Consider the following 12,599-nt stretch of genomic DNA (forward strand, 5'->3'; position numbering starts at 1 on the left):
TAGTTCCCCTAAAGTACCGTTTTGGGTCTAGTAGTGATCCTCATCTTACTATAATTCACCAAATGTCCGTCCGTCCGTTCGAAGGTACCGCAAAAACGGCTGAACCGATCGCAACGATATTTTGGGTGGGTAATCCTGGAATCCCCTCGAGTAAAATAGGCTATATTGTTTTTCCAATTTCAGCTTTGGCCTCCAGCATTTTCAGGTTTGGACTCACGCATAACGTTCAACTTCGCATCGCAGTGACGGCGAGCACCAACATGGCGGCTGTAAGATTAACGTGCATGTACATCTGATTACTTGATAAACGTACCAGAGAAAACAAATCGTTTGGGCAATGGGCTCTCCAATATTCGATGTGATCACGGTTTGAATTACGTAACGTAACATTTGTGACGATGTTTGTGTTCACGGTAGAGTTTGACGTGACGGTGTGAACGTAATTTCGTAATGTTTTTCGTTTTTATTTTCGTAATCGTTTAATGTTTAATGAACGTTTAATGAGCGTAAGAATAATGTTTAATGGTCATTAAATGAATGAATGAATGTAATGAATAATGCCATGGCATAGCGTTGGCAGCAGTGACAATATAAAGATGTTTGCCAAGAACTTCAAAGAGAGAAAAGGAACTTTTATCAGCAATGTCGTCTATCCTGAAGTTCTAAGCTGAAGAAGAGGTACAAAATCATTCCTTTTTTTTTTTTCCTAAAGAAAAGCGTACAGTTGATATCACGATTTGAAACACGAAGGAATAATATTTACCGATATGAACAGTGATGTAGTTTTTCTTATTGAAATTTTAAAAATACTGTTTAGATTTTGATGATTTGTGTGTGATATTTAACGGATGTTTATATAAATCGTTTAAATAATCATTTGCGCCTCCCAATTGAAGCACCGCCCATAGGGCGGGTACCGTTGCTAGTCTATATTAATGACTATTTTGACGCTCTGGTGGATTCTCTTCGCTTTTGCAGACAACTCCACATTGCGTTGTGCAGTACCCATTCATCTGCAAGGTAGATAGCAGCTATGTCTCTCTCTGCTGACCTGGAAATGATTAGACAATGTTTGATAAATGGAACATGGCCTTAAATCCTGAAAAAACCTCAGTTTCACCCTTTCGCTCCAGAAATGCCAAACTCACCTATATATTTCCTTGGTCATCCACTGGAAGAGGTACTTGTAGGCCTCACAATCAGCCATTACCTTTTTTGATCTGATCACATATCAAAGCTGGCCTCCAAAGCCAGCCGCAGACTGGGCATCCTTGTTGATTCAAGTCTTTCCTTAGAAAATCAGAGAGACTCCTAGTCTACAAGGCCTTCGTCCGTAGCTCAAAGGAGTATTGGTCTCCACCAGGGGCTGGTGTCCCAGCATCATACCTGTCTCTCCCGGAGTCTGTGGAATCTAAAGCTCTCTAAATTATTGGAATCTCCAGTGATTCGGCCGAAACACAAAGTCTGTTGCTTTCACATTGCAAGTAGGTCAGTAGTCTCTCTTTTCTACCATCTATTCTCCAACATTGCTTCCTCTGCTCTCTTTTTCTCTTAACCCCCTGACCCTCTGCAGCAACTCCAGGAAGCACATTTCCTTCCAGTAACCCCCTACTGGTGGTTGACCTTCTATAATCCAGGCTGATTGATCTGTTGTTCCTCTTTTTCGTTTTTAATTCCTCGCTTCTCCTGTCTCTGGAACCACGTTCCAGAGGTTATTCTGTCTTACTCTTCCCTCTAGGTCTAGGACATCAAGCAAGCAATGCACTGCTATCTCATGTAATCCCCAATTCTGTTCCATGATCTTTAATATCCCCATTAAACCTCTTGCATGCACATTCCTCACCCAACCACCTTCCTTGCTACTCTTCGTATTTCTTGCACTCATCAATCTCCTCTTTTCTTGTTCGTTCATTCCCTTGATGTTTGTCGCACTGCCAGTTCAATCTTGCTTATCCATAAGCCTCGCTTCCATAAATCAAACTAAAAAGCTGTACAAATTGGCTGAAATGGTTCGACAACCATGGGAAAGCAGAAGGCTCAGTTATTTCCGAAAGGGCATAGGTGCCAGTGTGGCCACGTGGCTCTCATCATCACTGCTTCCAAATGTGTTAATAAAGACACTCTTGGGTGTGCCTGAAACAACAACATTTGCAGAAAACAAGCTCTAAAAAGCACATCACCGTTTGCAAGGTCATATCCCCACTACTACTTGAATAATAGGCCATGAGAACATTTAGGCAAAACTAAAACTGCTGCTATACAGAGGCTTCAGAAAGTATTCACACCTTGACTTTTTCACATTTTGTTGTTGCAGCCGGAATTTAAAAAGGATTATATTTCAATTTTTTGTCACCGATATACAGTCACGTGAAAAAGTAAGTACACCCCATGTAAAGTTTTGACTTTTTCAACATATTTCAACATACAGATATTTGATCTTCATTTCAACAACATTGATAGATAAAGGTGATATAATATAACAAATATCATGAAACATTTACATTTTGTAGTCCATTGTATAATTTAAATAAACATAAATGCAAATTTCGCATGTGGAAAAAGTAAGTACACCCATGGCTCTAATAGGTGGTATTGCCCCCTTTGGCAGAAAGAACCTCAAGTAGGCGTTTCTTATAACTGTCTACCAGTCTCTGACATCGACTGGGAGAAATTTTTACCCACTCCTCCGTGCAGAATTATTTCACTTGTGCGATGTTTGAGGGGTTTATTGCATGCACAGCTCATTTCAAATCCTCCCACAACATCTCGATGGGATTTAGATCCGGGCTTTGACTTGGCCATTCCAGAACCCTCCATTTCCTTCTTTTCAGCCATTCCTTGGTGGATTTACTGGTATGTTTCGGGTCATTGTCATGTTGCAAGATCCACCTTTGGTTGAGCTTCAACTTTCCGACAGATGGCCGCACATTATCCTCAAGCACCCTCTGGTACAATGAAGAATTCATAGTGGATTCTATGATGGTGAGCTGCCCAGGCCCTGATGCAGCAAAGCTGCCCCAAACCATAATATTTCCACCACCATGCTTTACAGTTGGTATCAGGTTCTTGTGGTCAAATGCTGTTTTTGGTTTTCGCCAAACATGCCTTCTGGTACCGTGGCCAAATAGCTCTACCTTTGACTCATCTGTCCAGAGCACATTGTTCCAGAAGTGCTGGTCTTTGCCGAGGTGTTCATTGGCAAACTTTATTCTTGCCCTGATCTTCTTTCTGGACAGCAAAGGTTTCTTCCTCGCACACCACCCATGTCGATCAAATTTGTGCAGCCTCTTTCTAATGGTAGACTCGTGCACTGTGACATCAACAGTGGCAAGAGCTACCTGTAGGTCCCGTGATGACATTCTGGGATTCTGAGAGACTTCTTTCAGCATCTTGCAGTCTGCTCTCGGGATGAACTTGCTGGGGCGGCCTGGCCTGAACAAGTTGGCAGTTGTTTGGAATCTTCTCCACTTGTACATGATCTTCCGGACAGTCGAATGATTGATTTCAAATTGGTTGGAGATCTTTTTAAATCCCTTCCCAGACTCATAGGCATCTATAACCTTCTTTCTGAAGGCCTCAGAGAGCTCTTTTGATCTAGGCATGGTGATGCCACACACTTCAACAACAAAGAGCAAACCAAACGAAATGTCTGAGGTTTAAATAAGACAGGTTCCTCCAAGATCCTCTCGAACAATGTTCTAATCATTTGCACCTGAGCTGGTGCACATGATTCTAATTTTAGGTATTTGAAGTAGTGATAAATGTAGGGGTGTACTTACTTTTTCCACATGCAAAATTTGCATTTATGTTTATTTAAATTATACAATGGACTACAAAATGTAAATAACCACCTTTAGAGGCCATTTTTCCCCGCAAAGCGGGGGTTGGCCTTTTTCGGGAACCGTGGTTGTTGTTGTTTTTTGGTCCCCTTTTTGAAGCAATGTTTTACGGCCGGATGCCCTTCCTGACGCCAACCCTTTTTGCCGCCTTTAACGACAAACAGGGAATTACCAGTGAGCTGGTACTCAATTAGCCGACCTCGGAAGGATGACAGGCTGAGTCAACCCCCCTGGTGTTAATTCAGCGATTGACCGGGATTCAAACCCAGGATCCTAGGATCCTAAGCCGGCACCCTAGCCGCTAGCCCAACACCAGGGTTTTGACTACAAAATGTAAATGTTTCATGATATTTGTTATATTATATCACCTTTATCTGTCAATATTGTTGAAATGAAGATCAAATAGCTGTATGTTGAAATATGTTGAAAAAGTCAAAACTTTACATGGGGTGTACTTACTTTTTCACGTGACTGTACATAAATACCCCATGATGACAAAGTGAAAACATGTTTTTACATTTTTTTTTACAGTTTAATTGAAAATTAAATACAGAAATATCTAATTTGCACAAGTATTCAGCCCCGATTCAATACTTCGTGGAAGCGCCTTTGTCAGCGATTATAGCTTCAAGTCTTCTCTGGTATGTCTGTATCAGCTATGAACATCTGGATTTGGGCCCATTCTTCCTTGCAGATTTGCTCTAGCTATGTCAAGTTGGATGGGGAGCGTCGGTGAACAGCAATCTTCAAGTCATTCCACAGATTCTCAATGGGATTAAAGTCTGGGCTTTGGCTGGGCCACTCAAGGACTTTCACATTCTTGTTCTGAAGCGACCCCCAGTGTTGCTTTGGCTGTTTCTTTGTTGGAACGTAAATCTTTGCCGCAGTCTAAGGTCTTTTGCACTCTGAAGCAGGTTCTCCTCAACGATTTGCCTGCATTTGGCTCTATTAATCGTTTCCTCTATCCTTACAAGTCTCCTAAGTCCCTGCCACTGAAAAGCATGCCCATAATAAGATGTTGCCAACACCATGCTTCACGGTAGGGATGGTGTTAGATGAGTGAGGAGCTTGATAAATGCTTGGTAAATGCCATAGTAAGATAAATGCTTGGTTTCCACCAGACGTGGGGCTTTGCATTCAGGCCAAAGAGTTACATTTGTCTCATCAGACCAAATAATCTTTTGCCTCATGCTCTCAGAGTCTTTCGTATGCCTTTTTTCAAACTCCAGGTGTGCTGTCGTGTGCTTTTTTTCCCAGGACTAGCTTCCATCTGGTCACTCTCCCATAAAGCCTAGATTTGTGAAGTGCTGCAGAGATTGTTGTCCTTCCGGTAGGTTCTTCCATCTCAGCCAATGAACTCTGTAGTTCAGTCAGAGTGGTCATTGGATTGTTGGTCACCTCCCTGACCAAGGTCCTTCTTGCCGGGTTGCTTAGTCTGGTCGGGCAGCCAGCTCTAGGAAGAGTCTAGGGAGTTCCATATTCTATTTTCTATTTATGGAGCTCACTGTGGTCTTGGGGATGTTCAACACTCTATACATTGTTTTATACCCTTCCCCAGACCTATGCCTCCTCATAATGCTAACTCAGAGTTCAACAGACAGTTCCCTTGGACTTCATAGTAGAGTTTCTGCTCTGACATGCACTGTCAACTGTGGGACCTTATATGGTATGTTTCTTTCTAAATAACATCCAATCAATTGAATTGGCCACAGATGGACTCCAAACAAGTTGTAGGGACATCTCAACGATGATCAAAGGAAATGGGATGCACCTGAGTTCAATTTGGTGTCTCCTGGCAAAGGGGTTGAATACTTGACTCAAGACATTTCTGCTTTTAATTTTAAATTAATTGGAAAAAAATTCTGAAAAACAATTTCCACTTTGACATGTGTAGATCAGTGACCAAAAAAACCTCAATTTTATCCATTTTAAAATCAGGCTGTAACAACAAAATGTGAAAAAGTGAAGGGGTGTGAATACTTTCTGAAGGCATTGTATGTGATTTAAAAAAAAAAAATCTTTTTTGCCCAGAAGCCAGAAATTACTCTGAACTAGACAGCGAATAGGAAGGATGTGGCAACGTTTTGATGCCTTTTTCAACCAAGAGTATTGTCAAAACTAATGGTGATGCATTATGCTGATAAAAGATGAGAATGCTACTGATAAGACCAGTTAAAAAGGTCATGATAATACTCGACAATTATTTTAGCCCTTTGAAAATAGGATGAGACCAAAAAATAAATCTCGTTTGTCGATAATATACTCATGGATATACAGTTTCCAAGGCTGTGAATATCTCTGTCTCAGAATTGAACAGGGGAATGAAGGACGAATATATTGTCTTGATGCGATCCATACAAATAGCCCCTTGAGTGGGCTGACGGTCATCTCTTGAAGTTGTAGTTCAGACCCCTACCGATTTGGGGGACCGCTCCTCTACCCCCCTCCACCCCCACCCTCTGGGAGCTTCCTGATCCAAAATAATAGTAGAAATGCTTATTGGGTTTCAGAGCAATTGATTGGTAAATAAGGGATGAGTAGGGATCCGAAGTTTGGGGGTACACCCCCTCCCCCTCCGGAAGCCCCCATTATCTGAAATCAATTGAAACCTGAGCAATTGTGTGGGATAAGTTATTGTATTCATGTGTCCAGTTTCAGAAAAATCATCTGGGTGACAAGGCAGGAGTAGCAAAAATAGCAAAAGTTAATGGACGGACGAACGGATAACTGTATGGACAGATATCGGACATCATGACCCATTTTATAAGTTCATCTCTTTGAGATGAGATGACCTAAAAGTGGTTGTATTTGTTGTATTTTGCGTCAGAAAGGAGGAATATGAACCGATGGTGCTTTTGGCCCATATAAACCCCTCAAGCCTGTGTAATGGTTAGAGTGTCTGCTCCAAGTCTGTTAAGTCGACAGTTCAAACCCTGGCTGAGTCATACCAAAGACTTTTCAAAATGGCATGTGCTGATTCCTTGCTTGATGCTCAGCATTTCAAAAGGTAGAGCACAGACAATCCCCATCGGTTGGCATCCATGAGGAGGAGAAAATTCCTCAAGAAATTCCCTGCTGCGTGTGGTGAGAAAGAAGGCATCATTGATGGAACATCGCTGGTACCCAGAGTATCCCAAAAGGTGACAGCACTTCCCCCAAGCTTAGAAGCACGTGGACATACTCGTCGGTATGTTTGTGTGTGTGTGTGTGTGTGTGTGTGTGTGTGTGTGTGTGTGTGTGTGTGTGTGTGTGTGTGTGTGTGTGTGTGCAGCTCCATTACGAGCCTTAGGCATTGTATTTAAAAAAAAACCCACCCCTACAAACTATACAACAGCTCTTGAGGAAATGGACCTCCTTTTTCAAGCAACAACTCTCTAATGATGCATCTTCTCTGCTCAAAGGACAAAAGTAAGAAATATGAGCAAGAACAAAGGAATGATGAAGCTATTAATCAAACAGTCCTTCTTCTACTGACAACTACTGCAGTCTCACCTGTTGGTAGTAGAGTAGTTGGCTGTGGGCAAGACCTGCCAGTGCAAGGCGGCTTTCACGGCGCTGCTGTTCACGCCAACGCTGCCAATCAGCCCTCAAACTTGCATCAGCACACGTTACACTGTCCGATAAAGATTCCACGGCTATCACCAACTGCAAAAACAAAAATAAAAAACGAGCAACAGAGTAACTCTGGTAAGCTACAGGTTCTACAGGTTTCACCACCTAATTATGCCATGATTTAAGACAAAAAGTGACTCTGCCCACCTGATTATTGTGAGGGCTTGCAGCAATCTGTTCCTCTTTGTTCTCAAGCTCTGCCTGGAGGGCATCTCGTCTTCTCAATGCTGCCTGCAGCCAGTCACCACCAAAGAACCATCTTGTAGTAATAATAAATAAATTACAATTATTATTATACCAAAACTTTATAAGCATGAGTGCTTCAGTATGAAGGAAACAAAAGGTGAGGAGGGAAGACAAGAGGATTAAAAAATAAAAATAATAAAAAGGGGTGAGCACAAGAAAGAAGAGGTTTTCCATCCTTTCAGCGTACTGATGACTCATTTGCTGGAATATTGTGGTTACTTGCACTTCACATTAATGTCGAGCACACAAAATGATGTCAATCCGGGCTCAGCCTCGCAGTCCAACTTCTTCCGGCATCACAGAGCAGCCTCCACTATCAGTATAGATTCTCCATCTACTTCCATCACTCACCCACTTTGCTCAATGTGCACATTTATTTGCCTTTTTCTTTCTCCTGGTGCCTCCACGCATGAAGTCTGCGATTCATCCGGATTTCCACACGGCCTTCCTCTCAGGGTGTCAAGTTTATTTGAGGAGCCCACCAACAACTTTGAAAGCCTGATTATGCCTTCATGTATAGCACCTTCAGGCTGACAAAATGTACTCCATTGTACCTTCAGAAGCCTTACATTCATGGCACAGGTTGTATTTCACCATCTACCACTTTACTTTCTTTGTTGGCATTGCAATAACATCAGATTTGCGAGCCAACAACCTTCTCGACTCTTCTTTGAGCACCTCTCCGAAATAAGATGGCACCTTCCCTCGTCTGACTGCCGGCTCCATAACTTGACTGATTCAAGCCCACACCATGTCAGCTTTGTTGAGTGATACCCATTATCTTTGTCTGGCTGTCGCAATTGCCATCTCGGTCATCTCTTCAACGTTCCATTTCTTCTACATAATCACATCTGCCTAGACTCGTGACACCACTATCACATGAATACTGGAGCACCGGCCAAAGTGTGTGGGTTGGTGCTGGCGAGGGTAGAATCTGGACCCAGGGTGTTTAGGTTGGCCTCCCACAGGGATCGAATCAGCCATTACTTGACACTCGCAAGGTTCGGGTCGACATCCGTGGGGCAGGAGTTTGAAAAGATGCATAGCCCTAGTAGAACAGGCTAATGTGGAACAGGGTCAGTCAATGTTGATTTTTGTTTTCATATAGGTTGATGGGGTGAGTCCTAAGCAGCTGGCAGCTTGTGGCAATGGGAGGATTGGTGCTCTAGTTGACCAACAAGTCCAAGGCTGTTCCCCGGGCTGAATGTGGACCTGGGGAGGCAGGAGGGGGTGGTGGGGAGGGGCTTTGAAGTAGAGTACCTACATAAAGAGAGTAGCGACAACTTCCGCATTGACGCCATTTTGTTTCACTCGCCAGCGCGCGGTGCGAGCGCTTGCCGCACCGCCAGTGAACTAATATCTACATGGTCCAAACCTTGGCTGTATGGCAAAGTCGTTTCCTTCCTCCCCCCCCCCCCCCCCCCTTTATGCAACTCATTATTCATATTCACTCTGTCTCTGTCTCTGTCTCTGTCTCTGTCTCTCTCTGTGCATGCTTGTGTGTATGTGTGTTTTTGTATAGGAAAGACTTGTGCATCTGGTGCTGGGTAATGGTACCAACAAATATCACTGCATTTGTCACTCCTCTTCAAATCACTAGCTCAGGAGAATATTGAAGTTGAACTTCTGATATGGAAGAGCTACATCAAGCTCAACAACGGCTTCAAGTTCAATAAATGGCACATGAATTACTGTAATACTGTAGCAAAAGACATCAGATTAGGAGGAAAACTGTTTTGATCATTGCTTTGCCTTTTTACTCTTTACTCAGAGTGAAGAGTGACTCTGCTTAGATTTACATTTTTTTTTGGCAGGTTTTCAACTTAGTTGTAATTGGTAATGTAAGTCAGCCTCGGCTGCAAAAGTTACAAAGACAAAAGCAATTTGAATAAAAATATAAATAATTATAAGGAAATAATTCTCGATGTCTGTCGACAAATTAATTTGTACTTAATTGTTGTCATACCAGTATGTTGATGAAACCTTGATTATTTTCTGTCATTTCATGACATGTCATGGACAAAAAGTATTATGCAATCATGGAACAAGTGCATTAGCAACAAGACAGTTCTAGTGGGGGTTTCATAATATTGAAATAAGTACGTATTTGCAAATAATAATTTGGTGGCTGGACATTCTGAGTTAAGGACGTCTTACCGTTACGCATGTTCAAAATGTAAAACTTTTGTCAGTTGTTTTGTAAATTGAAAATTGTCTGACCGTTTTGTTATTTATGGCCAACAGGGGCCGACTATTGTGGTCCACCTGTTGGGCATAGGTGCCACGTTACCGTGGTCCGTGAGCAAGGCCCTTGGCCCCTCCCAACAAAGGGGTCATGCCCCAAAACATTGGGGTCCATGGTGGTGCTCGGCCACAAACAAGTGGTCCATAAGGTGGTGCCCCAAGTTCGTTTGCTCGAGAAAAGTAAAATTCTTAGTCGAGGCAATGGTAGATCACATATTGTCATGGCAAAATCATTTTATGACCGAGGGTAATATGATTACAAATAGGGTTTTTGGAAATAATGTACTATTATATCGAGTATGTCTTATTGAGTTTTATAAGCAAAATGAAGAAGAAAAAAAAGATATTGTCTTCTTGGTAAATAATTAAATAATACAAATACACACATATACACATACACACATATACACACACACATATATATACACAGACACACACACACAGACATATATATATATACACACACACACATATATGCACGCACGTCGCACGCACACACGCGCACGCACACACACACACACATACACACACACACACACACACACACACACACACACACACACACACACACACACACACACATATACACCCACACACTTATACACATACACACACACCCCTGGAACTGTATTGAGATTCCGCTCTTGTTCTGCGAGGCTGCGTCATCGCGTTTTTTCATGACGTCATACGATTAAGCTCCTCCCTTTTCGTGCGAACCGATACATACGCCAATATTAATACATGGGACCGATGTATCGCACAAACACGATGACGAAGTTGGTTTCCATCCCACTCTGCTCACTTTGTTCTCCCATACTTTCCGTCTTTGTGGATTTGCAGGGAACCTATACATCTTGTACCCATTCTCCGATTTATTGCTGCATCCAAAGGCGCAACATCCCGTCATTTTGTCAGATTTTTTGATCACCAAACTTTCAGTACTAATTCGTTTTAAGCTGCGTACGACATTGATTGATACGCGATCGCGTGTGAAACAAAATGGCACCTGGAGTCACGTGACCCTAAATTTCTGGTCCCCCTATGTCGCTACTCTCTTTATGTAGGTACTCTACTTTGAAGGGCCTCTCCCATGACAAGTCCCCCAGGGGTCACAGATGGTCCCTCTTGGGCACCTGTGAGAAATGTGTCTGAAAGAACCACTCAGGGGAAGCGATTCTAGCTGGGTCACTTCATGGTGGCAGTACCACAGAGGGTCAACGAGGGTGTAAGGAGCAAACCACGCTGGCAGATGGCCCAGTGGCCTCTCACTGAGGCTCCAGGACAGCCCAGCACGTGATTATTCAACTTTCCTTATAAACGGCCATGAGGGCCAGCATGCAGACTGAGTGGACTAGTTAAAATGTGTGGAAATAAATGTGTAAAATAAAAAAAATGACATATTTGGTGGTTTTGGTTTTGTGTACAGGCCACTGCGGTTAGGAACATGCTTTCCTTCTATGGCAGGTATTCTTTGCAACAATTGGCAGCAGGGGAGTACTGTGATGTAATGTTTGTGGGTGGGGAGGTTGTACATGTCTGCAGAAGGATTGGGCTCTCGATGAGTGTGTGGAATGTGGAGCTCCTACATCCCTTTGCTCCAACAGGTGAATAGAGACGGATAATCCGCCGAGAGGGTCAGGTTCGGTTGGCCGCAGAGACAAGATGTGCTTTTGCAGTTGAGAAAGAGAGGAGACACACTCTACAGAGAGCTGTGTGACTGTGGAGCTCGTGCAAGCTGCTGCTACTGTCATCGACCTGGGATAGTCTTCACCTGCCAGCTCCTATTCGATCTCACCTGGTCTTATGTGCCTGATTCTTATTTATGTGGCTCTTCAGGGGGTTTAGTGTCACTGTTTGTTAAGTATCAAGTTTCTTTATAATTGTGTTTATGTGTGGAATTTCTGTATTTGTTTGTCTTGTGCCCAAATCAAGCATATTATATTTCCTAAGGCCAACGTGCATGTCTGCCTTCCATTATTCCTGAACAAAATAATTTTGGTACGTTTGATAATCCCTGGGGACTACATTTGGGTAACTATAATACGAAACTATAAAATGCAGAACATCCACCACCGGTGGGGGTGTGAGGTCTAAAATTTGGCCTTAGGGCCTACTATTTTCAAGGTTAACAACCTCTGTTCTCGGCCTCGACACCAGCTGCGGTTTGTGGTTAAGCAGTTGATGTGGGGGAGGAAGGGCATCCACGTGCCAATACAAATACATTCGCAGAAAAATGACATTCTCATGCCTGCTTTTCTATGAGCATTTCCACAAGTGTCATAGATAAGGACACAGGTATTTCAATCAAAACAAAACTTCATATTATTAACCAATTAAAGCAACCATAACACTTGACAAGTGGAGAAACTACAGATAACCTGTGCAGCAGTGGTGTAAAGGCCATGGTGGTGAAATGAGGGGATTATCCCATCCTGGTTGGCTGTGGCCACTTGCAACAAGGCAGCCTGGCACCGCTCCAGCCCTCCAGAAAGCCCTTGGAGACAAACCCCGAGATCTCCACCTTCGAGATTCCACCACGCTGCATACAGTGGCACTAACTCCCCTAGCTCAGTTGCCAACTCTAGAAGAGAGATCAAGTATGGGAGGGTAAAAGTGGATGGGTAAAAAGTAAAAACTTGCTACCTTGTAAAAAATATA

At 42.9% G+C, this 12,599-nt stretch overlaps 1 protein-coding gene across 4 annotated transcripts in view; it reads right to left on the bottom strand.

Annotated features, from left to right (window-relative positions):
• SNX30 (sorting nexin family member 30) overlaps positions 1-12,599 on the bottom strand; it is a 52,819-nt gene that overhangs the window by 5,913 nt on the left and 34,307 nt on the right. For all 4 annotated transcript variants that reach the window (XM_068107785.2, XM_078771226.1, XM_068107786.2 and 1 more), the window contains 3 exons: positions 12,320-12,522; positions 7,599-7,682; positions 7,332-7,484 (listed from right to left, as the gene is read on the bottom strand). In XM_068107785.2, coding sequence (XP_067963886.1) covers positions 7,332-7,484; positions 7,599-7,682; positions 12,320-12,522 — 440 coding nt within the window. The remainder of the gene's footprint in view (positions 1-7,331; positions 7,485-7,598; positions 7,683-12,319; positions 12,523-12,599) is intronic.

This window comes from Myxine glutinosa, chromosome 2 (genome assembly GCF_964187855.1).
Source record: "Myxine glutinosa chromosome 2, kmMyxGlut1.1, whole genome shotgun sequence".
NCBI lineage: Eukaryota > Metazoa > Chordata > Myxini > Myxiniformes > Myxinidae > Myxine > Myxine glutinosa.